At 52.6% G+C, this 26,442-nt stretch overlaps 1 protein-coding gene across 6 annotated transcripts; it reads right to left on the minus strand.

Annotated features, from left to right (window-relative positions):
* Positions 1 to 41: 41 nt before the first annotated feature.
* On the minus strand, positions 42 to 26,442 carry LOC103172182 (GRB10-interacting GYF protein 2-like; the record flags this gene model as incomplete). Of its 6 annotated transcripts, none has more annotated exon segments than XM_042345822.1 (22): positions 42 to 130; positions 813 to 913; positions 1,395 to 1,502; positions 1,983 to 2,080; positions 4,402 to 4,506; positions 5,714 to 5,880; positions 6,749 to 6,911; positions 7,251 to 7,408; positions 7,890 to 8,096; positions 8,488 to 8,623; positions 9,427 to 9,647; positions 10,141 to 10,272; positions 11,010 to 11,050; positions 11,560 to 11,668; positions 12,359 to 12,470; positions 13,022 to 13,117; positions 13,564 to 13,693; positions 14,249 to 14,313; positions 16,855 to 17,014; positions 18,473 to 18,631; positions 20,479 to 20,573; positions 26,417 to 26,442. In XM_042345822.1, coding segments are annotated over 18 exon segments (2,214 nt in total), but the record flags the coding sequence as incomplete, so codon positions are not given.

Below are 26,442 nucleotides of genomic sequence, written 5' to 3' on the forward strand. Positions count from 1 at the left end.
GCAGTGGGGAGTGAGCAAGAAGAAAAAAAAAACCATCTTACTTTTGTAACTTTCTCCCTCTCTAGTTTTTGAAGTTGTTCTAGTAATGGTCCCTGAGAAGCTGATTCCCATAAACTCGCAGCTTCACAGCCTGGGGGAGAGAACACACACGCACACACACACGCACACGCGCGCACGCACACAAGACAGACACGCACCCACGCCACAGACGCGCACAGAAACACGCAGAGAAAGAACGTTACGATAAATCATATAACCCGCGCTTCACCGCGCGATGTCATCGCTTCCGAAAGCGCCTCAACGACAAACGGCGGCATTTACCCAGCGCCCCCCCCTCGCGGGGGTGTTAAGAGTCCCAGAGCGCTGGACAGTGGCGGAGCCTGACCCCCCCCCCCCCCCCCGCCCGAGTCAGGGGGAAGAGGTGACCGTAAGCGCGATCAAAAAGGAAGGCGTTTAGGGTGGGATTTGAAGGGGTGGGGGGGGGGGGGAGAGGACAAGGCGGAGGGATTGGGGGGAATAGTGACAAGAGTTTCGGGGCGCAGTGGCTGGAGGCACCTTCACTTGTGCGTAGGGTCTTTCACCCTCGACAGTGACTTGCCCGACATTTCACCCCGACCCGACCTGACCCGCCCGGGTCCTCTCGCCCGCGAAGCGGGGGCTCGAACCCCGTTTAGGGTATCGAGGGGACACGGGGGCAAAGGCGGGCGAATTGGGAGTTCGGGTGCAGAGTCGGCAGTGGTCTGATGGAATGGCGGGGCGGGCTCGAGGGGCTGAATGGCCTCCTCCTGTCCCTGTTTGCCCACGTTCCTCACCTGCTGACTGGGAAGCAGAGTTCGACATATCCCAGAGTGAGCCTTCGGGAACAGACATGGATCGGTTGATGTTTGAAGGAATCATGTTTTGCTCTGCACACCTGAAACACAGCAGCAGCATCGTCATCGTCATCATCATCGTCATCATCAACAACACATGACACACAGTCTGCCTTTCCCAGTGTCGGGAGGACGTTCCAAGGCGCTGGGCGGGGCGGGGCGGGGCGGTCAGGGATTTGGACTCGAGTTAGGGGTTGGGATCCCGGGGGTGGGATGCTCATGAGAACTTATGTAAGCGCGTGCGAGCGCGCGCGCGCGAGAGTGTGTGCGTAAGTACGCGTGCGCGTACATGCATGCGTGTGGGTGCATGTACGCGCAAGTGTGTGTGTGCATGCGCGCGCGTGCGTATAGATGGAGGCATGCGTCCGCGTCGGTGTAGGTGTGGGTGCGCTTGTGTGTGAGTGCGAGTGGGCGTGTACATGCATGCGTGCGGGTATGTGTGCCCGAGTGTGTGTGGGCGCGCGTGTGTATATGCATGCGTGTGCGATACACACACACGCACAGCTGCTACGAGAGCGTTACCTGGATTTGAGAGCCTGGATCTGCTGCAGGAAGAGAACAAGTTGTTGTTGTTGTTGCTGCGTCATGCTGGCTTTCTGCTGCAGAGCGCACTGGGCTTGCTGTTGCCGACTGCGGAGACGGGACACATCCATTCAGTCAACTCCTCCACCCGGTACACCCCCTCGTCCGCTATTAGCCCCCTTCCCCCCCACCCCGTCCCCCCTACCCCTCTCTCCACAGCCTCGCTCCTCCCTGTCCCGGCGACTTGCTACCCACCACCCCCGGCCAACCCCGTGCCCCTCCCTCCGCCCAGCGGGCTCTGGCCTGTTCCACTACCTACCGTCGGAGGGTCGGGCCTTCAGCCTCTCTGCCCCCACCCCACCACCACCCCCTGGAACTCCATCCCATATCCCCTCCGCCCCCCCCTCCCTCCCTCTCCCCCCTTCAAAGGCCGTGTGGGAGTTCCAGGTGGGGCTGAGCCGAGTGGGGGAGATGGAGTCGGCCGAAGCCCGCAGCTATATGTGCGCTGATCTCTGTCCCCTCACTCCCACTCCACCACACCCCCCACCACACCCACCCCCCCCCCCACCCCCCCAACCTCTCCCCCACCTGTTGATGAGCTGGAGGAATTGCTGGTATTGTAGCTGGTGATACAGAGCCGTCGCCAACTCCCTCTGTTTCTTCAGTCGCCCCTGATCCATGTCTCCCTGTGACAAGAGAGCGCACACGGCACAACACGTGAGACGTCAGCACGCCAACCTCGTGCTCTGGCACGCGCGCACAGACCGCACACATACACACACACACGCACACGCACACACACACACACACACACACAGACTCACCGCCGTAGAAACAGGAGGGGGCCATTCAGCCCCACGAGCCTGTTCCGCCGTTCTATCAGATCACGGCTGATCTGTACCTCAACGCCAATTACCCCCCCCCCCCAACCCCCCTTTGCCCCATATCCCTCGATCCCCCGAACCTAAGAGACATCCATCCACCTGAGTCTGGACAGTGTGAATGGATCGAGCCATAACCCCCACAGCCTTTTGGGGGGTGAGAGAGAGAGAGAGAAAGAGAGAGAGAGAGAGAGATTCCCACTGGCCTTTGGGTGAAAAAATACCCCCCGATTTCACTCCTAAACCCCCCGGCTCTAATTTTAAGACGATGCCCCCCACAACCCGTTCTGGATTCCCCCCCCCCCCCCACCACCTTCACCAGAGGAAATAGTTTCCCTGTAGCTACCACCGTAAATTACGTGTCGGGAGAACGTCCCGCAAAGACACCCACGATAACAACAACAACAACATGGATGGATGTAACACAGGTTAGCGTCGGGAAGCGCTTTTAAGGGAAAGAATGGGGCCAAGGATGGAGCGTTGGGGTACCCCGCAGGTGACCGAGCGAGGGCGGGAGGAAAACCCATTTGCCGAGGCGTATTGTTGCCGGTTTGTTGAGTGGAATACACACACACACGCAACTATACATATATATACACACACACACGCATATACATATACACACACACTATACGCACACACAGACACACACGACTATATATTGTATATATACACACACACACACGCACACGCACACACACGACGTACATACACAACTGCACGCGCGCGCACACACACCCCTACACGCGCACAACTAAACACACACACACGCGCGCGCGCGCACACAAACGCACGCTCGCTCTGTGAATTAATCAACTGCTCACAAGATAATATTTCCTACGGATTTATAAAAAAGGGGGATCGGGGTGGGGGGGGGGCGGGGGGTTTAAAAAAAAAAGCAACACAACCGATCTCATCTTCGGACAAAAGTTCGTCGAACTGAAATGTCAACTCAAAACCCTCTCTCTCTCTCTCACTCGACAGATGTTCGAACCACTTACGTTTCTATTACAAGAGTTTATTATTTTTTTGTTAAAAAGTCCGTCTGCGGTTAATTGAAAAGGTTTGGTTGGGGGGGGGGGGGGAATAGTGGGGAAGGTGGGTGGGGAGGAAGTCTTGTGTGCGTGTGTGTGTGTGTGTTGGGGGGGGGGGGGGGAGTTTTGAGACGGTCCCCCTCCCTCTCACGTCAGCACTCACGGAGGAGTTGGGGTATAGTTTGCATCTAAACAATGGGGCTTTTTTTTGGGGTGGGGGTGGGGGTGGGGGGGGAAAAGAAATGCACCCGATAAAACACACCTGGATTATATACACACACACACACACACGGGGGGGGGGGAAGCCGCTTAAAACGGGACACATCGCCATTTTGTCCGCCTTAACAGGCGTCCGGCGTTAACCAAAGTCCCCTCATCTCTCCCCACGTCCCTAACCCCCCCCCCCCACCCGCCCGCGTCCCTTCCCCGTCAAGTGATTATTCCTAACAAGTGATGGCCCTCGCGTCCGATACGGCGCCTCGTCGAGACGTCTCCGAAGCGCTTCGCGGGGGGGCACGCCGCCAAGTGGAGTGACTGTGTAGTATTTTGCGGGCGAAAGGCGGCAGCCAATTGCGCCCGGCGACGACCCCACAAACTGTCGTGGATTGAGTGACCACATTATTATTTACTGATTGATTGATCGAAGGGATTATTAACCACCCCCCCCCACCCACCCAGAACAGCCATCTATCAATCGACTAACAAGTGAGTTCCTACTTACGTACTTATGGCTAAGTTATCAGAGTGTGTGTGTGTGTGTGTGTGGGGGGGGGGGTGGGAGGGGAGGGAGTAAGCTTGCCTAAGGTTTCTCCCCGACCTGACCCGCCCCGGGGAATCGCACCCGGGTCCCTCTCGCTCGGGTTACACCCAACAACAACAATAATAACCCTTCGCACTCGATGCGCACAGCGCCCTCGTGTCGCGGCTCAACCCGGCGTCCGGCGTCAAGCGGCGTCAAGCGGGGTCAAGTGGCTTCCACTGCGTGCGGATTTCTACAGCTTTATATTATCGATAATATATATATTTGTGTGTGTATATATATATGTATATAGCTCTCAAAAAAAAACGGTCACGATCAAATAGGTCTCCTACCTGCTGAGAAAAAGCAGTGGTTTCAGGAGGACTGTGGGAAGACCATAATTCCATTTGTCTGCTCTCTTGATTGCTGTGCTGGTTGTTTACAGTATAAGGGACAGGCTGTTAAAGAGACGAATGGTACAGGAACCCCGTGTTTTACTTAAAAGCTCAGACTCCGAATTCAGTGGTCACAGTGGCAACCGAATTTCGAATGAAAAAAAAACTAAAGAGTGAATAAAAAATGTTTTTTTTTTTTAAAAAACAAAAAAAAATGCTCCAAACGAAACGTAAAACAAAATGTGTGTCGGTGTGTATGTGTGTGTATGTGAAGCGTAAACTCGGCTAACCAATCGCAAGGTTAATAACGCTCTCGCCCGTCCGACGCCACCGCGCGGCGTCGCTGAGATGTCTCGGTGAACGCAAGATCAAATAAGGTACGATGGAGTAAAGCCGCAAACGAAAAGGTAAATGGTTTGAGATTGTACGCAGCCACGTGCGTTCCTACAGATACTCTCTCTCTCTCTCTCTCTCTCTTTCTCTCTCTCTCTTATACGATAATAATAATCCTTGCATTTGACACAGCGCCTTAACACGTCGTCGAGACGTCTCAAAGCGCTTCACGGGGTGGGGGGGGTGTATCGTTAAAGTGGCTGAACGCGCGGCCACCGATGGCGGGAGCGGAGGCAACGGGTGGCGGAGTGAGCAGGCGGGAGAGGCGGGAGGGGGGAAAGGGGAAAGAAAGAGATCGAAAGTGGCAGGAGATGATATTAATAATAATAATAAGCCTTCCATCTCACACAGCGCCTCATCGAGACGTCTCAAAGCGCTTCACGGGCTACGGCGAGGAGTGGAGTGACCGTGGGTGCGTTTGGCGGGCGAAACCCGGCAGCCGATCGCGCACAGCGACGGTCCCCACCGGCCGTCGTGGGGTTGCAGTGACCGGAATCATTTATTCGTTGATTGATCGATTGCCTGAAGGGATTATTAACCCCCCCGGAAAAGCGACCCCCCAATCGACTAACGAGCGGGCTTCCTACCGACTGCTGGTAAACAGAGGCGTGCGTGTGTGCGTGCGTGCGTGTTTGCGTGTGTGTTTGCGTGCGTGCGCGTGTCGTAAGGAAACTCGCTGAGCTACAGGACCCCACGTGTATACATAAATAAAAAAAATGGCCAAAATAATAATAATAATAATGATGATGATGATGATAATAATAACTAATAACCCTGGCATTTGACACAGCCCCTCAACACGTCTTCGAGGCGTCTCAAAGCGCTTCGCGGGATACGGCGGCGAAACACGAGAGGTCGAATCGATCGCGGGGCTTACCAGTAATGGTGGGGGAGATGGACCGGGGCTGAAAGGCACTCTTCCCCACATCTTGATCACGTCGCCCAGGGGCTGAAAACCTTCGTCGCACCCGCGTTTAACCAGCAGCGACATGGGGAAGTAGCCGGCCTGGAACCAGTCAGACATTTCCTGCGTTGTGAACGGACCTGCAAGCACAGGCCACACCAGCTCAGCACGTTTCCGCACGTTGATAATTAATAATTAATAATAATAATAATAATCCTTGCGTTTGACGCAGCCCCTTATCACGTCTTTTGGGACGTCTCGGCGACTGACTTGACCTGCCCCGGGAGTCGAACCCGGGTCCTCTGGCTTGCGAAGCGAGGGGTCTAACCCCTGAGCTACAGGGGCTGTGGGGCGCGAGGGGAGGGGTCTAACCCCTGAGCTACAGGGGCTGTGGCTCTTGATGCGAGGAGTCTAACCCCTGAGCTACAGGGGTTGTGGGGTGCGAGGCAAGGGGTCTAACCCCTGAGTTACAGGGGCTGTGGGGTGCGAGGCGAGGGGTCTAACCCCTGAGCTACAGAGGCTGTGGCTCTTGATGCGAGGGGTCTAACCCCTGAGCTACAGGGGCTGTGGCTCGTGAGGCGAGGGGTCTAACCCGAGATACAGGGACCGTGACTTGCGAGGCGAGGGGTCTAACCTGCTTGTCGGCCTCCCCAACTCTTCCCTCCGCAAGCTGCAGATCATTCAGTACCCTGCTGCCCGTGTCCCTTCCCGCACCAGGCTCCGTGACCCCCATCGCCCCCACCCTCGCCCTCACCCGGCTCCACTGGCTCCCCGTCCCCCAGATCCTACGGTTCAAAATCCTCATCCTCGTCTTCAAAGCCCTCCGTGGCCTCGTTCCGTGATCTGGTGACCCCTTATCAACCTGTTGGCTCCCTCCGCTCCGGCCTGCTCCACAGGTAGTTAGTTAGTTGGGGCTTTGGGTGCGGGGTTAACATGAGCTGAGGGGGAGGATTCCCTGCTCCCAGGACGGAGGCGATGGGACTGTCGATCGCTCTGCTCTGGACCTACCTTGGATCTCTCCCTGCGGGTCCTTGTAGAACCATTTCATAGCAGCCTCGTGCGAGAGGGGTAGAGCTGCAGCCGCCCGGCTGCGTTGGTCCTGCATCATCTCCATGAACCGCTCGTCGTCCAGCGAGTTGTCGTGCAGTGAAGCCACCATCTTCTCGGCCTCCTGCCACACGCAGAGGGAGAGAGAGAGAGAGAGAGAAAGGTGAGAGAGAAGAGAGAGAGAGAGATGAGATACGCAGAGAGACAGAGAAAGATGAGATACGCAGAGAGACAGAGAAAGATGAGAGACGCAGAGAGAGACAGAGAGAGACGCAGAGAGACAGAGAGAGAGAAACAGAGAGACGCAAAGAGAGACAGAGAGAGAGAGAGACAGAAAGGGAGAGAAAGAGATGAGAGACACACAAAGAGAGAGAGAGAGAGAGAAAGACATACACAGAGAGAGACAGAGAGGGAGGCCGAGCGAGCGAAGGAGGGCGAGAGCTTGTCCCCATGAAGTCCGCACCTGTTCAAAGCGTTTCATCCCTTCATCGTCGTCGTTGTCCATGGGGGTGAACTCAGCCGGGTTCCCGGGGTAAGGAGGGGAGGAGGAGGGCGAGGAGGAGGACAGGGTGGAGACGGTGGCCGGGCTGAGCTGGGCGGGCTGTCCCAAGCTCACAGCTTCTGTGCGGAAGGCAAAGAGAAATACCGCCGCAAAGGCATTTAGGAGTCAATTTAAGGACCGCTTCTGCCGGCAGGGATCAAAAATCCAAGCTGCATAGTGCGGTGGGTAATTAATATAATAATAATAATAATATTAACAATCCTTGCATTTGAGATGCTGCCTTATGACCTCTTCGAGACGCCTCACAGCGCTTCACAGTAGACACACACACAGTTACACAGTGCTTCACGTCGGGAGTAAAACACACACTCAATTAAGTCTCACTCACACTGGCACACGAGGGAGGGGGAGAGAGGGGGCGGGGGGGAGATAGATTGGGGGAGACACACACACACACACACACACGTGGGGGAGAGAGGGAGAGAGAGTGGGACACACACACACACACAGACAACTACAACAACTTATACAGCAAGCCTCTCGCTCTCCGCAAACGCAAGTCGTCGTCGTCGCCGTAGGGTGAGGACGAACAGCTCCTACCATCAGCAGCAGCCGCCTTGCTGTGGGCCTGGGCTTCGGGGGTGGGGTGGTGCCCGGCCTCTGGCTCGGAGGGTCTCTGTAGCACCGTCTCGCAATCCTCAGCCACCGGCAGGAACACCTCGTGGGGCTGCGATTCCGAGGGCGAGGAGGACGAGCAGGAGGGAGAGATCTTCCCGTTGTAGACCTCGGTGACCAGTTCCGCTCGGTCTGTAATAATAATAAAATAACAAGCCTTACGTTAGATACAGCGCCTCACCACGCCTTCGAGACGTCCCAAAGCCCTCAGGGGACACACTGTCAAGCGTAGTGACTGTGTACTGTGAGGGCAGCCAATCGGGCCCAGCAGCGTCGCACAAACAGTGAGCGACCGGTATATTATCTTTTTTTTTTTTTGGAGGGATTATTACCGCCAGTCGACTTAACAACTTAACTGCTGGGTAAACAAAGAGGTGCGTGTGTGTTGTGCCTGTGTGTGTGCGTGCGCGTGTTTGCGCATCTGTCTGCGTGTGCGCGCGTCTGCGTGCGTGTGCGCGTACACGCACGCGTGGGAGAGGCACAGAGAGAGAGAGAGGGCTCGCGGACGTTCCCGCGGCGTTACCCAAGTCTCCGTTTTCCGTTCGGTCGGATTCCTTGTAGAACTCCATATCGTATTCGTTCTCCTGTCGCTCTTCCAACTCGTCCACTCCCCGGAAATCCAGCTCGTGCTCTTCGGGAATAGGCTCCTTCGAGCCTTTCTGTGGGTGGGGGAGGAGGGAGGTGGGGGCGGGGGTGAGGGGGGAATGGCGGAGGAGAGATTAAAGCCCTGATGATAATAATAATAATAATAACCCCCAAGTATTCTGCCCTAACAGAAATATAACAACATCGTGATCCTTGCATTTGATACAGCAGCTTATCAGGTCTTCCGGGCGTCTCAGAGCGCTTACGCAGCTTGTGCTGTAAAGCGTAGTGACTGTGTCTTTTGTGGGTGAAACGGGGCAGCCAATTGCACACAGCGACGTCCCCCACAAACAGTCGTGGATTGAGTGATATTTTTAGATTAATTTTTTTTGAAGGCTTTATTACCCCCCGCCCCCCACCCGGAAGTGACCCACCAATCGACTAGCAGGTGGGTACCTACACGCGTGTGTGTGTCTCTGTGTGCGTATGTGTGCGTGGAGGAAGGAAACTTGCCTAAGGTTTCGCCCCGACCTGACCTCAAAATTGGCCGGTGGGCCGGATGCGGCCCGTGGGCCGCCCGTTGGTCCAGCCCGAGTTAACGACGTTCCCTTCACTTCCCTGAACACAGCCCCACCTCCCTCTCCGACCTCCTCACTTCCCGCTCCACCACCGGCGGCCGCGCTTTCAGCCGCCACGTCCCGAAAGTCTGTCGTTCTCTTCCCCCAATCCCCATTTTTCGAACCCCCTCTCCTCTCCCCCCTCAACCTCTGGCTTGGAATCAGGCTCCGCCACTGTTAAGCGCTCTGAGACGCAGCCCTGCATACGTACGTGCGTGCGTGCATGCGTGTGGGTCTATACACATTGCTGTTGTCCTGACCTTCAGCGACATGAAAGCCCCCGAGGAGTCGAAGGTGCCCATCTCCTCCTCCGCGTCGTCCAGGCACCACTCGGGCAGGCTGTCCCTCTCGTCCTCGTAGCTGCCGCTCCCCGTGCGCCCTCGCCTGAACGCCCGCTCCTCGTCTCGCTCCCGGAAGTCGAACTCGAACCTCCGCCGCCGCTGGTCCCCGTGGTCGCGCCAGCCCGCCGAGCGGGGGCAGTCTGCACCGACGCCAAGAGGGATTCGACCATCGGTAACCACCACCATCGGTCATCGTGTCGTACGCGAACGCTAAGACTCTCGTGCAAAGCCCCATCCCCACGGCCTCGCATCTGACCCAGCGCCCCACCCCGTCTTCCGGACACGTCTCAAAGACGCTTCGCGGGAAATGCAGCGACTGAGTGCGTTGTGCGGGCAAAACGCGGCACAACCAACGGCGCCCCACCACCCCCCACCAGACGGGCGTGGATTGCGGAGACCACATTATTATTGATTCGTTTGGTTATTGATTATCCCCCCCACCCCCACCCCGGGAAAAGCGATCCGCCGATCGACTATCGCCCTGGCTCAGACCGTGATTCCAAGTGACGCTCACGACAGGCTACAGCGACCGCCACTGAACCCTAATGGTCCTCAAGTCACCTACAGCGGTAGCCCCCCACCCCCAGCCTCCGCCCCACCCACCCCCAGCCCCGACCACCTCTCGCCTCCTACCAGCCATCCTCCAGCCCGCGTCCTCATCCTCTCCGTTCTGTTCCTCGCGGATTGCCCTCCAGTTCTCGCTGTCCGAGCGCGCAAAGTCCTGCTTGCGGGTCGCCAGGGGCACCTCTTCGAAGCCTACACGCGCTTAAAGAGAACCAGATATCCTTAGAATTATCCTTGCAATTGGCTCCCTTCAAAATAACAACAGTACTAATAATAACACGGTCGCTCAATCCACCGCTGTCTGTCGGACGTCGCTGGGCGCAATTGGCTGCCGCGTTCCGCCCACCAAACACGCAGCCACCGCACTCTGAACGTAAGAATTTGCTCGTCGAAAGAAGACCAAGGTCCGTCTGATGGTATATAATAATAATAATAATCCTTGCATTCGACCCGGCGCCTCATCACGTCTTCGAGACGTCTCAAGGCGCTTCGCGGGCCGCACCGCAAAGTGGAGGGACTGCGTATTTCGCGGGCGAAACGCGGCGGCCCATCGCGCCCGGCGACGTCCCCATCTCCAGTTCATCTTCCGGTCGCTTGACACGTCGTGTCCAGCAAACTATGCACTGGAATCCCGAGGTACTATCTTCTAGCGTTTGCTCTCGACTGTCGTGTTCTGTGGGCGAGAACACGGCAGCGCTGGAAACGTTCGTGGATTGAGTGACAATTTTTTTGTGGGGGAGGGATTATTACCCCCGGAAAGCGATCCACCGGTCAACAAACAACCGGGATCCTCCTTAGCAGTCGTGGGTTGGGTGACCTAATTTCCTTTTCTAAACCACTACTTAACTTTGACCCCCCACCCACCCACCCCCCCACCCCACCTCAGCACACCCCACCCCACCAGCGAGGTATTTTGAGCACCAAAGTTGAAACCGTACCTCCTTCTCTGCGCCCCGGCTTCTCGAATCGCCTGTCACCTCTAGAGTGCACGAGCGGGGAGAGGGGGTTTTGGGGGTGTGAGAGAGAGAGAGAGAGAGAGAGGGGGGGGGGGTGGGGGGGGGGGGGAAGGAATGATGAAGTCAATGAAGAGCCTTTCACAAGGGTTACACGCAAACACGAGATAAAACCTTTCACCTCCTGGTTAAAGAGCACACAGGAACAGGAAGAGGCCATTCAGCCCCTCCAGCCTGTTCCGCCCTCCTATTAAGACCACGGCTGATCTGTACCCCAAGTCCAATTACCACACCCACAAACACACGCGCCTCATTCCCTCCCCACACACAACACCCCCCCACACACACACACACCACAAACCACCCCCCCCCACACCCACACAAACACAACCCACAACACCCCCCCCGAACACCGACTTATCCACACACACCCCTCACACACCCACACAATCCACACACAACACTCCAGCTCAACCCCCCCCGCCCCCCCACCCCACCCCCCCCCGCCCCGCAACCCCTCCGAGAGTAAACCTACCTTTCCTCCCAACTTTGACTCCGTAGCATCTCCCGTGCCCCCCGACCAAAGCCGCCCTCCACGTCTTCAAAGCTCCGCGGATAGAATCCACTCTCCCCCCGCCCCCGCCCTGCGGACAGTCAACGGGTTAAAGACCACATCCGCGTTCGCCTCCCGCCGACATGCCGTGACCCAAACTGTACACTGTAGCTGTGTGTCTTGTCTGTGTCTCTCTGTGTCTGCGTCTCTGTGTGTGTGTCCCCGGATGTTATTCCCTAACAGAAATGCAATCAAATAATAATCCTGGCATTTGATCCCGGACGTCTCGGAGCGCGTCACGGGACACGCTGTAAAGTGGAGCGACTTGGGTGTTTTGCGGGCGAGACGCGGCAGCCGATCGCGCCCAGCGACGCCCCCACAAACAGCCGTGGGTTGAAGTGAGCAATTTATTATCGCCCCCGGAAAAGCGACCCGCCAATCGACGAACAACCGGCTTCCTACTGAGTGCCAGGCAAACAGAGGCAACCGTGCGTGTGTGCGTGTGTCTGGAGTAAGCAAACTCGCCCAACAAATCTATTTCATTTGTTCTCGAAACGAACGCCATTTTCTGCTTCCGCCGTCTCCCTCCCTCCCTCACTCCCTCCCCTAATATTTACCGCTCGCTCCCTGAAGTCGTGTTCCCACAGACCTGTTCCCACGCTTGGAAATTCCCCCCCAGAGGTAAGATGTGCTTCTGTGCTGTAGGTGAGCAATGTAATGCAATGACGTAGAGAGAGAAATAGAGAGAAAGAAAGAGAGGAACGGTGTCAGAATCACTGACCTCTACCTCTTGCCCCCCCTCGGCCTCTAGCTACGCCGGCGGTGGGGGCTGTTGGTCCACGGCCCATCAACCTCATCACGGCGGAGCTGTTTACGGACATAGAAAAGTTCCTCTGCGTGGAGAGAGAGAGAGAGAGAGAGAGAGAGTGGGTTTACCATCGAGTCAGCTCAGAGAGAAATTATTTCCACTGGTCGGTCGTTGGGTCAGCGACAAACACATAATAATAATCCTCGCATTCGATGCAGCGCCTCATCACGTCGTCGAGACGTCTCAAAGCGCTTCGCAGGCTACACGGTAGAGTGTAGTGACTGTGTGTTTTGTGGCCAAAAACGCGACAGCCAATTGCGCCCGGCGACGTCCCCGCAAAGAGTCGTGGATCCGGCGACCCAGTTATTATTGTTATTTTTATTTGGGTGGGGAGGGGGGGGGGGGGAGGAGGTGACCGTAAGCACGATCCAAAAAAGGTCTTTAAGCGCGATTTGAAGGTGGGGAGGGAGGGGAGGGAGGGAGGGGAGGGAGGGAGGGAGGGGGCTAGGCGGAGGGATTGAGGGAGTGGCAGAGTGTCGGGGCGTAGTGGCTGAAGGCACGGCCATCGATGGCGGAGCGGAGGGGACGAGGGACAAACAGGAAGCCTTAGTACAGAGAACGTTCAGTGGTTCCTACCTGCTCTTCCTCTGTAAGAGGTACAAGTGCTAACGGTGGGAGGGGCTCATCCTGTAATATAGCCAGAAACTCCTTATCGGCCAGCTCCTCGGGAACCTACAGGTAAAACAACAATCCTCATCACGTCTTCGAGACGTCGCAAAGCGCTTCGCAGGATGCACCCCGTCACGTGTCGTGGCTGCGTGTTTGGCGGGCGACACGCGCACAGCCAACCGCGCCCGGGGACGTCCCCACAAACAGTCGTGGGTTGAGTGGTCGTGTTATTATTTCTTTCAACTTTTTTGGAAGGGATTCTTACCTTCGGGAAAGCGATCCGCCGATCGACTGACAACCGGGTTTGGGGGGGGGGGGGGGGGGAGTAAGGAAAGTTCGCTAAGGTTTCGCCCCGACCTAACCCGAACCATCCGGGAATCGAACCCGGGTCCTCTGGTTTGCGAGGCGAGGGCTGTAACGTCTGAGCTACAGAGGGCTCCACGGTGGATGGACGGACGGACGAACGGATGGACGGAGTGGCTTCCTTGTGTCCGCTGGCTGTAAATTACCTTGTTATCTTTCATATAAAGTGCTAGCATTTCTTCTCTCCCATATCGGTAATCCGCTAATTTATATTTTGGCAAGGCAGGTGAAGGAGGGGGGGAGGCAATGCTCCCACCGCTGGACAAAGCACGCAGCCTGCGGGAGAGAGAGCGAGAGTGTGAGAGAGAGCGAGAGTGTGAGAGAAAGAGCATGAGAGAGAGAGAGAGAGAGAGAGCGCCATTGGAATTATAGTTCAATTTAGATTTACGTCGTCACCTCGTTGAGACGTCTCAAAGGGCTTCGCAGGACACGCCGTAAAGTGAACCGACTTGTGTGTCTTGTGGGCGAAACGCGGCGGCTAACTGCGCCCAGCGGCGTTTCTCCCCCCCCGCCCCCCCCCAAACAAACAGCCGTGAGGTAAAGTGACCGAATCGTTTTAATTTATCTCGAAGGGATTATTGATCACCCACCCGGGAAAGTCACCCGCCAATCGACTAACAACCGGGTTCCTACTTACTGCTGGGTAAACAGAGGCGCGCGCGCACACGCGTGTGTGTGGTATGTGTGTGTGTGGTGTAAGGAAACTTGCCCAGCGTTTCGCCCTGGGAATCGAAACCCAGGTCCTCTCGCTTGCGAGGCGAGGGCTCCAACCCCTGAGCTACAGGGACTCATTCCACTGTAGGTGAACAGCTGTGATTGAAGGAACCTTACCATTCAGGTCCGAAGTTGAGTGTTTGCGTCTCAGCTGCCATTTCCTTGTCTTCGATACAAGACGTCTAGAGAGGAAAACCACAGGGTTAGATTAAGCTTAACATTGGCTTCCCTCCCCCCTCCTTCCCTTCACTCCAGTGTAATAATAATAATAATAATAAGCCTTGTATTGGATCACGTCGTCGCGACGCCTCAAAGGCACTCCACAGGACACACTGCAAAGTGTAGCGCGACTGTGTGTTTTGTTGGCGAAAGGCGGCGGCCACTTGCGCCCAGCGACGTCCCCGCGCGCGGACGAGGATTGAGCGACTTTTTTTTTGTGTGAAGGGGTTATCGTTTAACCCCGGAAAGCGATCCGCCAATCGACTATCACGCGGGTTCCTACTTACCGCTAGGTAGACACGGCATTTTTGCAGTAAGGAAAAGGTTTCGCCCTGACCTGACCCTCCCGGGAATTGAATTGTGAGGCGAGGCCTCTAACCACTGAGCTACACTACGATACGATGTTGGGGGCGAGGAAAGGCACAAGAGAGGAAGGGACAAGTTCTCACAGGTCCTGATGAAGTGTCTTAGCTGCAGACCAGACCATCCAGCATTCCAGCTCTCTGCCTGAGGGGAATGTTTTCCTTGTGAACTTGCTCGCAGTTTAAACACATACCAGAGTTCAGCTGCGACCGCAAACTGGGTTCACGTCGAGTTTATAACTTCCACGGCTTGTGGTTTCCACAGAGCATCTGAAACTGCTCAATTAAATCCCAGCCTGTACATCGCTAACATCCAACCCTCCCCACGCAGGCAGAGAATGTGTGCGCGCGCGCATGTACACACCCCCACACAGCGTCAATACACACACACCACACACACACACAGTGTCAATGTACACACACAGCGACAATGTGCACACACACACACACACACACACAGTATCAATTTCCACACACTGGAATAATAATCCTTGCATTTGCTATAGCACCTTATCGCGGCGTTGAGGAGTCTCAAAGCGCTTCACAGGATATACTGTAAAGTGTAGTGACTGTACGCCTAGTGGGCAAAGCATGGCAGCCAATTGCGCACGGCAGTGTCCCACAGACAGTCTTGGATTGAGAGGCCGACCTAAAGACATTTTTTTGTTTGTCTTCAGTAGGGATTATTACTCCCGAAAAGCCATGAGGACCATCGTTAATAGAGATGCTAATTATCAGCACGGGAGAGGGAGCAGAGAGACGAAAAGCGAACAAACGAATTAATAATAATCATCATAATAGCCCTGGCATTTGATCTAGCGCTTTTCACGTCTTCGAGACGTCTCAAAGCGCTTCACAGACTAGACCGTAAAGTGAATTGACTGCGCGTTTGTGGGCGAACGCGAAACTGAAAAGCGGCAAAATCAAAACCTTCCGAAAACGGCGGCAGGTCACACCTTTTTTGGCCCTTTTCTGCAGAAAAAAAAATCAAAACACCACAAACAGCAGCGGGGGGGGGAGAGAGATAGCAATCTCCGTCAAACGCCTCAGTCAACGCCACGGGAAGTGACTGTACCACAATGTCTTGAGCGCTTCCTGCCAGATATAAACAGGATCACGTGAGCCCTCACACCAGCACAAGGCGCCTTGCGAGGCAAAGCCCCAACGAGTAAGGAAGGTGGCCTGCGTTCAGCTTGTTGTACTGCCTGGCTCGCGTGTAGGCTGGGGTTGGGGTCTGGGGGCTCGGGGTTAATCCAACCCAGGTTCCCCCTCGCTTGCGAGGCGAGCACTCTAGCCACTGAGCTTCAGGACTCCGCGTAATATCCATAGAGGAAACTTGGGAGGGAGAAGGAGAAAGTACCAGTCAATTACTCAAGCACCGACCGTAAATAAACAGGGATTGCGTTCTGCCTCTCCAACGAGGCTGTTAAGGATATTAAGTGGCACAAAAGCCTCGAGTTACAGCTCCTGAGTGGGATCAGGGCATGGAACCCGTCCTGTACACACCGCCAATACGCCCCGACTTTGACACTACAGCAGCCTGCGTTCCAACGCTGAAAATCACCGTGGTCGTCATCACAGTGCTCGCGTTTGACCTGGCGCCTCGTCACGCCCTCGTGACGTCTCAAAGCGCTTCACGGAATGTAGGCGGTCAAGTGGAGCGACAGTGGATTTTGTGGGCGAAACGCGGCAGCCAATTGCGCCCGGCGACGTCCCCAACCAACAGTCGTGGATCGAATCGTAGAACATTACAGCATTATTACCCCCCCTCCCCCGGAAAAGCGATCCGCCAATCGACTAACGGCCGGGTTCCTACTTACTGCTCGGTAAACCGAGGCGTGCGTGCGTGGGCGGGTGGGTGCGGAGGGAGGAAACTTGCCCAACGTGTCACCCTGCCCTGCCCCTCCCGGGAATCGAACCCAGGTCCTCTCGCTCGCTTGCAAGGCGAGCGTGCTAACCGTCACGCCAGCGGACGCGCGCGGTGCTCCTTTCCTACGTGTCCTAAGGAAACTTATGTCCCGACATTTCGCCACACCTGGGATTCGAGCCCGGGTCCTCTGGCTCGCTTGCGAGACCGCCGACCGCTAACGCCACCGGAAAGCCTTCTCAGCGTCCCGGGAGAGCGCGAGCCGTGTAACTAACCTGACCTCGGGTCGAGTCCCCAACCTCTGAGAGAACCGAAGACTCCCAGGATGTGTCGCGGCAGGTGGGCCCAGTATAGATGAATCGGTGTGATCGGGTTCGATCAGTGATCCCTTTAGCACGCTCAAAAAAAAAAGGAGAGATTCACTCTTTTGCTTCACTGAAAAATACGAGAGAGACAGAGAGAGAAAGGCCGAGATTACAAAGGTTTCTGTCCAACAGCAAAGGATATTTACCGCAGGTGAAGACTAGCGATCAGTCCCGTGGGGTAGCGGTTAGACCCCTCGCCTCGCAAGCGAGAGGACCCGGGTTTGATTCCCGGGCGGGTTGGGTCAGGTCGGGGCGAAACCTTAGGCAAGTTTCCTTACATTCACCCCTCCTCCCACACACACACACACACACACACCTCTGTTTAACTAGCAGTAAATAGGAACCTGGTTGTTAGCCGATTGGCTTTTCCGAGGAGGTAATAATCCCTTCGAAATAAAAAAAAATGATAATAATACGGTCGCTCGATCCATGACTCTCTGTGGGGCACTGCTGTGCGCAATTGGCCGTTAACAGTGTAAAGTGTAGGTGGAACGCCGTCGAAAGCAAAGATTATTCTTGTTGTTACTATTACTAAAGTTACGCAAAGGCTACAACTGCTCGGTTCAGTTCGGTCAGGAAAACCTATTTGCAACTGGGTTAGGAACAGGAAAATGGAGCGGGTCGAGCTATTTGTGTCATCAAACCCGTTGCCTTCACACGGATCAGGAACGGGCGCAGATGTGTTCCTCGCCCTGTGCCACCATTACTGCTCCACGTTGGGAGCAACGGGCTTCCTTGCGCTTGACACGGCGCCTGATCACGTCCTGCGAGGCGTCTCAAGGCGCTTCGCAGGATACACTGTAGGCAGCGCTCTCAGTGGCAAGCTATGTGGTTTCAGCTGGTTAGTTAGCCCGACGCACACTCTGGGCTCCCCATCCCAAGACTTGGCTCTTGCCAACCCGAGCAAAATACTCTGCGGAATTGAGTAAGCAGGAAGCGTCCCTCCAGGGAGAGAGAGAGAGAGAGAGAGAGAGAAGGAGAGAGGCAGAGTCACTCCCTTACTATTACGGGATTTCGGGGAGTCCTGTAGCTCAATGGTTAGGAGAACTTGCCTCGCAAGCGAGAGGTCCTGGGTTCAATTCCCGGGCGGGAATCCAGGGCGAAATGTTGGAACAAATTTCCTTACTCCACACGCACAACACACACACACACGCGCGCGCGCGCGCAGGCCTCTGTTTACCTAGCAGTAAGTAGGAGCCCAGTTGTTGGGTCGCTTTTCCCGGGGGTTAATAATCCCTTCAAAAAATAATGTTAATTTGGTCACTCAATCCACGACGGGGTGTGGGGGACGCTGCCGTGCGCAACTGGCCTCCGCGCTTCGCTCACAAAACACACTGCACTTTACAGTGCATCCCGTGAAGCGCTTTGAGACGTCTCGAAGACGCAAAGACTGTGATTATTTTGTCGGCCACGACACTGAGAAAGAGAGAGAGAGAGAGAGAGACGCCCTCGTTATTGTGGGGTTACTATCCCCGTAAAAAGTGACCCGCCAATCGGCCTTCCGGCGAAAGAAAGAGCAAATACTCACGTGTATCTGTGTCTGAATGATTTTCAACGCGATTGTTGGTGGGAGCAGCGTCTGACTCGAAGTCCAGCGCTGGCGGCCATGGAGACTAATGCATCAGGAGGTTCCTGGGAGATGCCTCTGTTGGCATCAGGCAGGTTAGTGACCGCTGTTTAGTGCAACCTTAAAAGGGGACAGACAGGCAATGAAGGGAGAATAATAATAATATAATAATCCTTATCACGTCTTCGAGACGTCTCAAAGCGCTTCACAGCTATACCGTAAAGTGCAGGGACTGGGTATTTTGTGGGCACCACCCAGCAGTCAATTGCGCACAGCGACGTCCCCACAATCAGTCGTGGATTGAAATCTGTAACAAGGGTATCCTGAACACACACACCACCAATTTCCTGACGTAAAAGGTGCTGTATCAACACACACGGGCGCGCGCGCACACACACACCATTACCCGAAGAGGCAATAATTTCTTCCCAATAATAATATGGTCACTCAACCCACGACTGTTTGTGGGAATCCTGGAGCTCAGCGGTGAGAGAAAAGTCGCCTCGCAAGCAAGAGACCTGGGCTCGATTCCCGGACAGGGCAAAACAGAGCAAGTTTCCACATTCCACGCACACGACTCTGGTTTACCTGGCAGTAAGTCCACTGGCGGGTAGCTTTCCATGGGGTAATAATCCCTGCCCACCCCCCCCAAAGAAGAATGGTAATAATGTGGTCGCTCAATCTACACCTCCCGCGCGCAATTGGCTGCTGGGTTTCGCCCCACAATTTAAGTCAATTCGGTTTACAGTATATTCTGTGAACGACAGACAAACTACACCTACGCAAGCGCCCGTCTTTCACGTCGGGAGGACGTTCCCAAAGCGCTGGGCAGTCAGGGATTTGGAGCCGAGCTGGGGGTTGGGATCAGGAGGGTTGGAGGGCAGGGGGTTTGAATCGTGACCGAAGGCACGTTTGGTCGAAGAGGAGGGTCTTGAGGTGGGCCTTGAAGGAGGCAAGGGAGGGGGCGAGGCAGAGGGTATTTTTTTAAGGGATTATTACCCCCCCCCCGGAATAGCGATCCTCCAATCGACTAACAACCGGGTTTCTACTTGCCGCTAGGTAAACAGAGGCGTGTGAGCGGAGTAAGGAAACTTGCCCAACGACTTTATAAATAGAGAGAGGCATAGATTACAAAAACAAGGAAGTTCTGCTAAACCTTTAAAAGCCATTGGCTGAGCCTCAACTGAAGTACTGCATCCATTTCTGGGTGCAGCGCACTTCAGGAAGGACGTCAAGGCCTTGGCAGAGGGTGCAAAGGGAGATTTACCAGAATGGTACCAGGGACGAGAGACTAGAGAAGCTGGAACTGTTCTCCTTGGAGCAGAGAAGGATGAGGGGCGATTCAACAGAGGTGTTCAAAACTTATGAGGGGTTTCGATAAAGAGTAGATAGGGACAAACTGTTTCCACTGGCAGGTGGGTCGGCAACCAGAGGACGCAGATTTAAAATAGCCGTCGGCAGAAACCAGAGGAGAGACGAGGAGAAATAATTTTACGCAGAGAGTTGCTACGGTCTGGAACGCATCGCCTGAAAGGGTGGTGGAAGAGCAGAGGCAATAACAGCTTTCAAAAGGGAATCGGATAGGTACTTATAATAATAATAATAATCCTTGCATTTGATACAGCGCTTTTCACGTCGGGAGGACGTCCCAAAGCGCTTCACAGAACACACTGTAAAGTGAATTGACTGTATATTTGTGGGCGAACGCGGCGGCCGATTGAAAAGGAAAGGCTTGCAGGGGTACGCGGGGAAGTGGGACCGATTGGGTGGCTCTTCCAAAGAGCCTGCCCAGACGCGATGAGACGAACGGCCTCCTTCTATGATTCTAATGTTTCGGCCCGACCTGGCCCGCCCGGAAATCGAACCCGAGTTCTCTCGCTTGCGGAGCAGGCAGGGTAACCACGTTTCCGGGGTACGAAATAAGGACGCCGTGGCGATTGGGAAACGTTTCTCCCATTTTTACTCACTGGGTCTCTGCCATGCGCCACAGGCAGGAATGTCTCTCTCGAAGTTTCCTTTCCGATGTTTGGGTCCCCTCACCGCCACTTAAAAAGAAGTAGATCTGAAACGACAAGTGAAAGGTGGGTCAGTCCGGTGAAATAAGTGAACCCGGGGGTCGATCCCACACACACACACACACGCGGCTCTGTTTACCTAGCGGTAGGTAGGAACCCGGTTGTCAGTCGATTGGTGGATCGCTCTTCCGGGGACAATAACCTCTTCAAAATAATAATAATTTTCTCATTCAATCCATGAATGTTTGCGGGACACTGCCGGCTGCCGCGTTTCGCTCGCAAAGTACACAGTCAATTCATAGTTCTACTCAACGGTGTGATAAGCCGCTGTACTGAATGCAAGGCTTATTTATTTTTTATATCTAACTCGCGGACTTTATCGAAGTCCGTCCCATGCCCTCCCCTTGACCAACTTTTTTCCATATTAATCTCTTTCTGTCACCTATAATCATCAGCCTTGCATTTTGATACGGCGCCTTAGCACGTCTTCGCGACGTCTCACAGCGCTTCACAGGACGTCCTGTACGGTGTAGACTGGACCCCCTCCGTTAGACGCGGGCTAGAGTCCTTACAAGACAAGAAAGGGCTAAGTTAAGTCAAGGCAGCAACGGGAACCAGATAACTAGCGCTGGTGTCCTTGAGGTTAGGATGTGGACGATAGCAAGGCTCTCAATCCACAGCCCTCTCCAGCGACTGCTGACAGTGAGGAATCAGTTAGAAAATGATGGTCACGTCCAATGTCCTCTTCTTCTTCGACCGCGCCTTTGGCCACCCTCCCACCCCCACCCTGCCCTCCACCCCTCCTGACCCCAACTCCCAGCTTGGGCCCAAAAACACCCCGATTGTCCAGCGCCCTGGGACGTCTTTCCGACGTGAAGGGCCCTACCCAAATGTAATCTGCTGTTGTCCTCTGTGCTGTCTATTCATTTATTTATCTATCTATCTATCTTCACAGGCAATTCACGCCATCAGAGCTCTCAAAAACTGCCACTAGGTTCAACAACAATGACTGTAAATCACCTCAGGACGCCCACAAAAGTCTACCCTCATCACATCACCGCTTACTGGAAAGTGCAGGAGCTTGTGGAGTCCTGCAGTGTAGCAGTCAGCGCGCTTGCGTCGCAAGCGAGAGATTCCCAGGTTCGATCCCCGGGCAGGTTAGGTCAGGTCAGAGCAAAACCTTCGGCAAATTTGCTGGACGCCACCGTGTGCAACTGGTTGTCGCACTTCGCCCACAAAGCACACGGCCGCTCCACTTTACCGCATATTCTGCGCAGGGCCACGAGGCGTCTCGAAGACGGGATAAGGAGCTGTACCAAATGCAGGGCTCGTTATTATAGTCCGCGAAGGGCTTTGAAGACACTCACCGGCTTGATAAGGTGAGCCCGGGTCCGCTTGCTTGTGAGGCGAGCGCCACAGGACGCCACGCGCACGACAAACCGAAAGCGCCATTGGCACTGCGGTTTACACTCAACAAAAATCACACTGCTTTGCCAACGTATGCGACGAAAAGAAAGCCCGTTCGCTTTGCTTCCCTGAAGTCACTAAATTGCTGACGTTTGGACTAACGCGGGATTATACCGCATCAGGTCAAAGTGTCCGCAAAGCAGACGCAAGTCGAGTCAAAAAAATATGCGCTCGCGCACGAACACACACACACACCACGCTTCTGTGAAACGTTTAAAATCCCCACTACGTTTCCGTTTATCTCACAAAATCGATAATTTCGCCCGCGCCTCAGACTCGCGCAGTCACACGCACCGAGTGCAGGGACAAGAACAAGAAAAAAACAAAAATCGTAATCCTTGCATTTAATAATACCCCGATCGCACGCACACCAAAGCATCCCAATGCCAACACGCCGTGCAGAGTCTTGGGGATGGGATGTACAGGTAAACAGAAAGAGGTGAGTGCGTGTGCGTGTACACGTGCACGCGTGTGATATTCACTCCACTTTACAGTATGCCCTGTGAAGCACTTTGAGGCGTCTCAATGATGCGATAAGGCACTATATCAAATGGAATTATTATCAGGGTGTTTAATAATAATAATAATAATAATAATCCTTGCATTTGATATAGCGCTCTTCACGTCGGGAGGACGTCCCAAAGCGCTTCGCAGGACACACTGTAAAGTGAAGTGACTGTATATTTGTGGGCGAACGCGGCAGCCAATTGCGCACAGCAATGTTTAACATAATATTTGCCTTTACAGTGCATCCCGTGAATAGCTTTGGGATGTCCTCCCGATGTGAAAGGCCTTACACCAAACGTGAGGATGATCACCGCAATCTTTCAAGCCAACGATTTTCTAACAAAATAATAAAAAGTAAACGAAAATCTGTCTGATCAGAGCTTAACACTGATTATGCCATTCAGCACACACAGACCAAAAGCTGTTTATCCCTGTTTAATTCAAGCCACTGCACAATACGCACACGTCACCCCCACACAAAACATACACACCACACTCACTACATACACAACTACTCCCAACCACACACAGAACTCCCCCAACACACACCCACATGCACCATTTATACAACAAACACTAGATTTGTAACACTTACACACATATATTACACTGCCATTTATATATTGACATTTATATTATACTATTTTTGACTAAAATATATATCAATTATTATTTTATGTATACATTACATACTATTTATTGTAAATTGTTCTACATTATATTGACTAAATTAAACGTTAATATAGGTTTTGTTTATTATGGATTATGTTAATAAAATAGATCAACAGATGAATATTAATTAGTATATATCTAATTTTACAAATGTAATTTTGTTGTTGTACATATCACCAGATTTATACATGTTATAGTTTATAGATTATAGTCTAAAACAATAAACATTAGTTTAGATATTAGATAAGATTAGAATATTATCAAAGATTATAGTTTATATTACACTACCCACCAAAATAACAGATGATCATCACTGATTACAGATTAAAAGAGATTATGGTTTATTAAATATTATACATAAAAAACACTAATATAAATTATATAAATTAGTTTAAAATAATATCATATGATTATAGTTTACTGAATTATAGACTAAAATAATAGACGATTAGTTTATCGCAGTTTAAACACAATTAATTTACATTATCATTAATTAAAATAATAATATCAGATACTGCAATTCATATATAAATAAACAATAATTCAGATCAGTATAGATATTATATAGTAATTGTTAAGAATAATCCCTGCATTTGATATGACACCTGATCATGTATTCAAGGTGCCTCAAAGCACTTCACAGGATACACTGTAAAGTGTAGTGACTGTATATTTTGTGGTAGCCAATGGCACACTGCGACGTCTCACAAACAGGCATAGATTGAGTGGCTAAATTATTTTTTATGAAGGGATTATTAACCCCGGAAAAGCAATCTGCCAATTGACTAACTTACTGCTAAGGTAAACAGAGGCGTGTGGGTGTGAGGAAACTTATATATTTATGTTTTATATATTATCACAATTAATATATACAATAATCATTTAGATGATTATACAGTGTATTACAGACTTGGATGACAACCGTATTATCAGAGTTTGTGAGCCTAAAAAAACTTGATAGTAGTTTATCATAATTAATACATAAAATAATTAGAAGATTATAGATGTTAAAATAATAATAATTTGGTCACTCAACTGCTTGTGGGACGTCACTGTGCGCAATTGGCTTCCCCGTTTCCTTCACAACATACAGTTACTACACTTTTTGAGACGTCTCGAAGCCATAAAAAGCGTTGGATCAATTGCAAGGATTATTATTATTAACAACTTAGCCCAGACTCGCCAGCCAGTCATTGGAAATAATTTATCTCTACGGAAACCTCTCTTCTTTTAGCACTCGCAGAAACTTTTCTACATCTCCTCTGTATAAACATAACTTGCATTTATAGAGCACCCCTTCGTGCAGGGTAGCGTCCAAGAGAAGTGCTATATATCATAAATAATAAGAGATTATAAATTATTATAAATAACATAAACTTTATTCTTCATGATAAGATGGTTTATCATATACGATATGAAACGTTGGGGCAAATTTCCTTACTCTACACACACAGACACACACACGCGCGCGCGCACGACTGTTTACCGTGCAGGAAGTGTAAGAACCCGGTTGTTAAATCGATTGGCGGATCACTTTTTTGCTTCAAAATAATAATAATGCGGTCACTCAATCCACGACCGTTTGTGGGACGTCGCTGTGCCCAATTGGCTGCCGCGTGTCACCCACAAACGCACACAGTCACTCCACTTTACAGTGTGTCCTGCGGAGCGGTTTGAGACGTCCTGAAGACGTGATAATCCTTGTGTTTGATTTAGCGCCTTATCACGTCTTCGAGACGTCTTAAAGCGCTTCACGGGATACACCGTAAAGTGGATGGACTGTATATAAGGCGCTGTATCAAATGCAATGATTATTATTATTACTATTAGTATTCATATGATGGGTTTATCAAAATTAATACATATATGAGAGTAATAGAACAATATAATTAAATAATTGAAATGATCTTCGAGAGATGCACTTTGAGACCTCTCGACGACGTGATAAGGCGTTGGATTAAATGCAAGGATCACTGTAGTATTATTCATGTGATGGTTGACCACAACTAATATATATGTGTGAAATTTATAAATTAATATCTAAAATAATTGAAATGATCGTAGAGAGACGACACACACACACACACACGGACAGATAAGAGTTGATCGGATGGAACAGACTGGACTACAACTTTTCTCCATTTTAAATTGTTTCTGTCACCTATTACAATAACAATCCCGGCGTTTGACCCGGCGCCCGATCACGACGTCGCGACGTCTCAAAGCGCTTCCCGGGACACGCCGCAAAGTGTAGTGACTGCGTGTTTTGCGGGGCAAAACGCGGATATGACGGTTTTTAATCGCAATCGACGCGTAACTATAAGAGACTGACAGACAATATACACATATATATATAATAATCGAGACAATTAGGGAGAGACCACGCATTAAAAAATATAATAACAATAATAAGGCATCTCAAAGCACTTCACAGGACACACCACAAAGTGAAGTGACTGTGTGTTCTGTGGGCAAAACACAGTTATGATAGTTTATGTCACAATTAATACACGGATGAGGTACGCGTAGATTAATAGAGATTAATAAGCAACACATGTGTTGTCAACGAACAACATACGTATTGTTTATTTACCAACGAGAATAAAGGCGTGAGCGACGGTTATTAACAGGAGATTGATATAAAAACTGTGGGGTGTGTATGATCGAGAGAGACGATTACAGAGAGAGGGGGAGAGAGAGAGAGAGAGAGGAGACATTAAAATGGAATAATAATTAATAATAATAAAGGTGATGATGTTTTCGGGGGAAGAGAGGGGGGGGGATTGAGAGCCACATTTAACAAAAAAAGAGACGCGAATAAAGATGGAATGACGAGTGGATGAGATGGACAGAGAGAGGTCACGAACGTGAACCCCCACCGGGTTGACACGACACCCTGAGGCCTCTCTCTCTCTCTCTCCCCCTCCCAACCACCACCCACCCCCCCCTCTCCCTCGCTCTGTCACCCTCTCTGTGTGCCCTCCCCCCCCACCGCCCCACCGCCCGCCTCCCCCAGGGCCTGCTGGAGGCCCGGGTGGGCCCGTCACGCGAGGCCGAGGCTGTGCGGCCTAGTCGGGAAAAGTGCTCGGGGAGGCGCGGAGAGGCGGTTGAACGCCGAGGCCCGAGGTGTTGGCGGCGGTTACGAACGGGGGGGGGGGGGGAGTGTGTGTGGGGGGGTGGGGGGTGTCGACGCGGCGCCTCACCTCGCTGTGCCGCTGTGACTGACTGACTGACGCTCACTCACTCTCTCTCTCTCTCTCTTCGCGCTCT

This window comes from Callorhinchus milii, unplaced genomic scaffold, assembly GCF_018977255.1.
Source record: "Callorhinchus milii isolate IMCB2004 unplaced genomic scaffold, IMCB_Cmil_1.0 Scaffold105, whole genome shotgun sequence".
Taxonomy (NCBI): Eukaryota; Metazoa; Chordata; class Chondrichthyes; order Chimaeriformes; family Callorhinchidae; genus Callorhinchus; species Callorhinchus milii.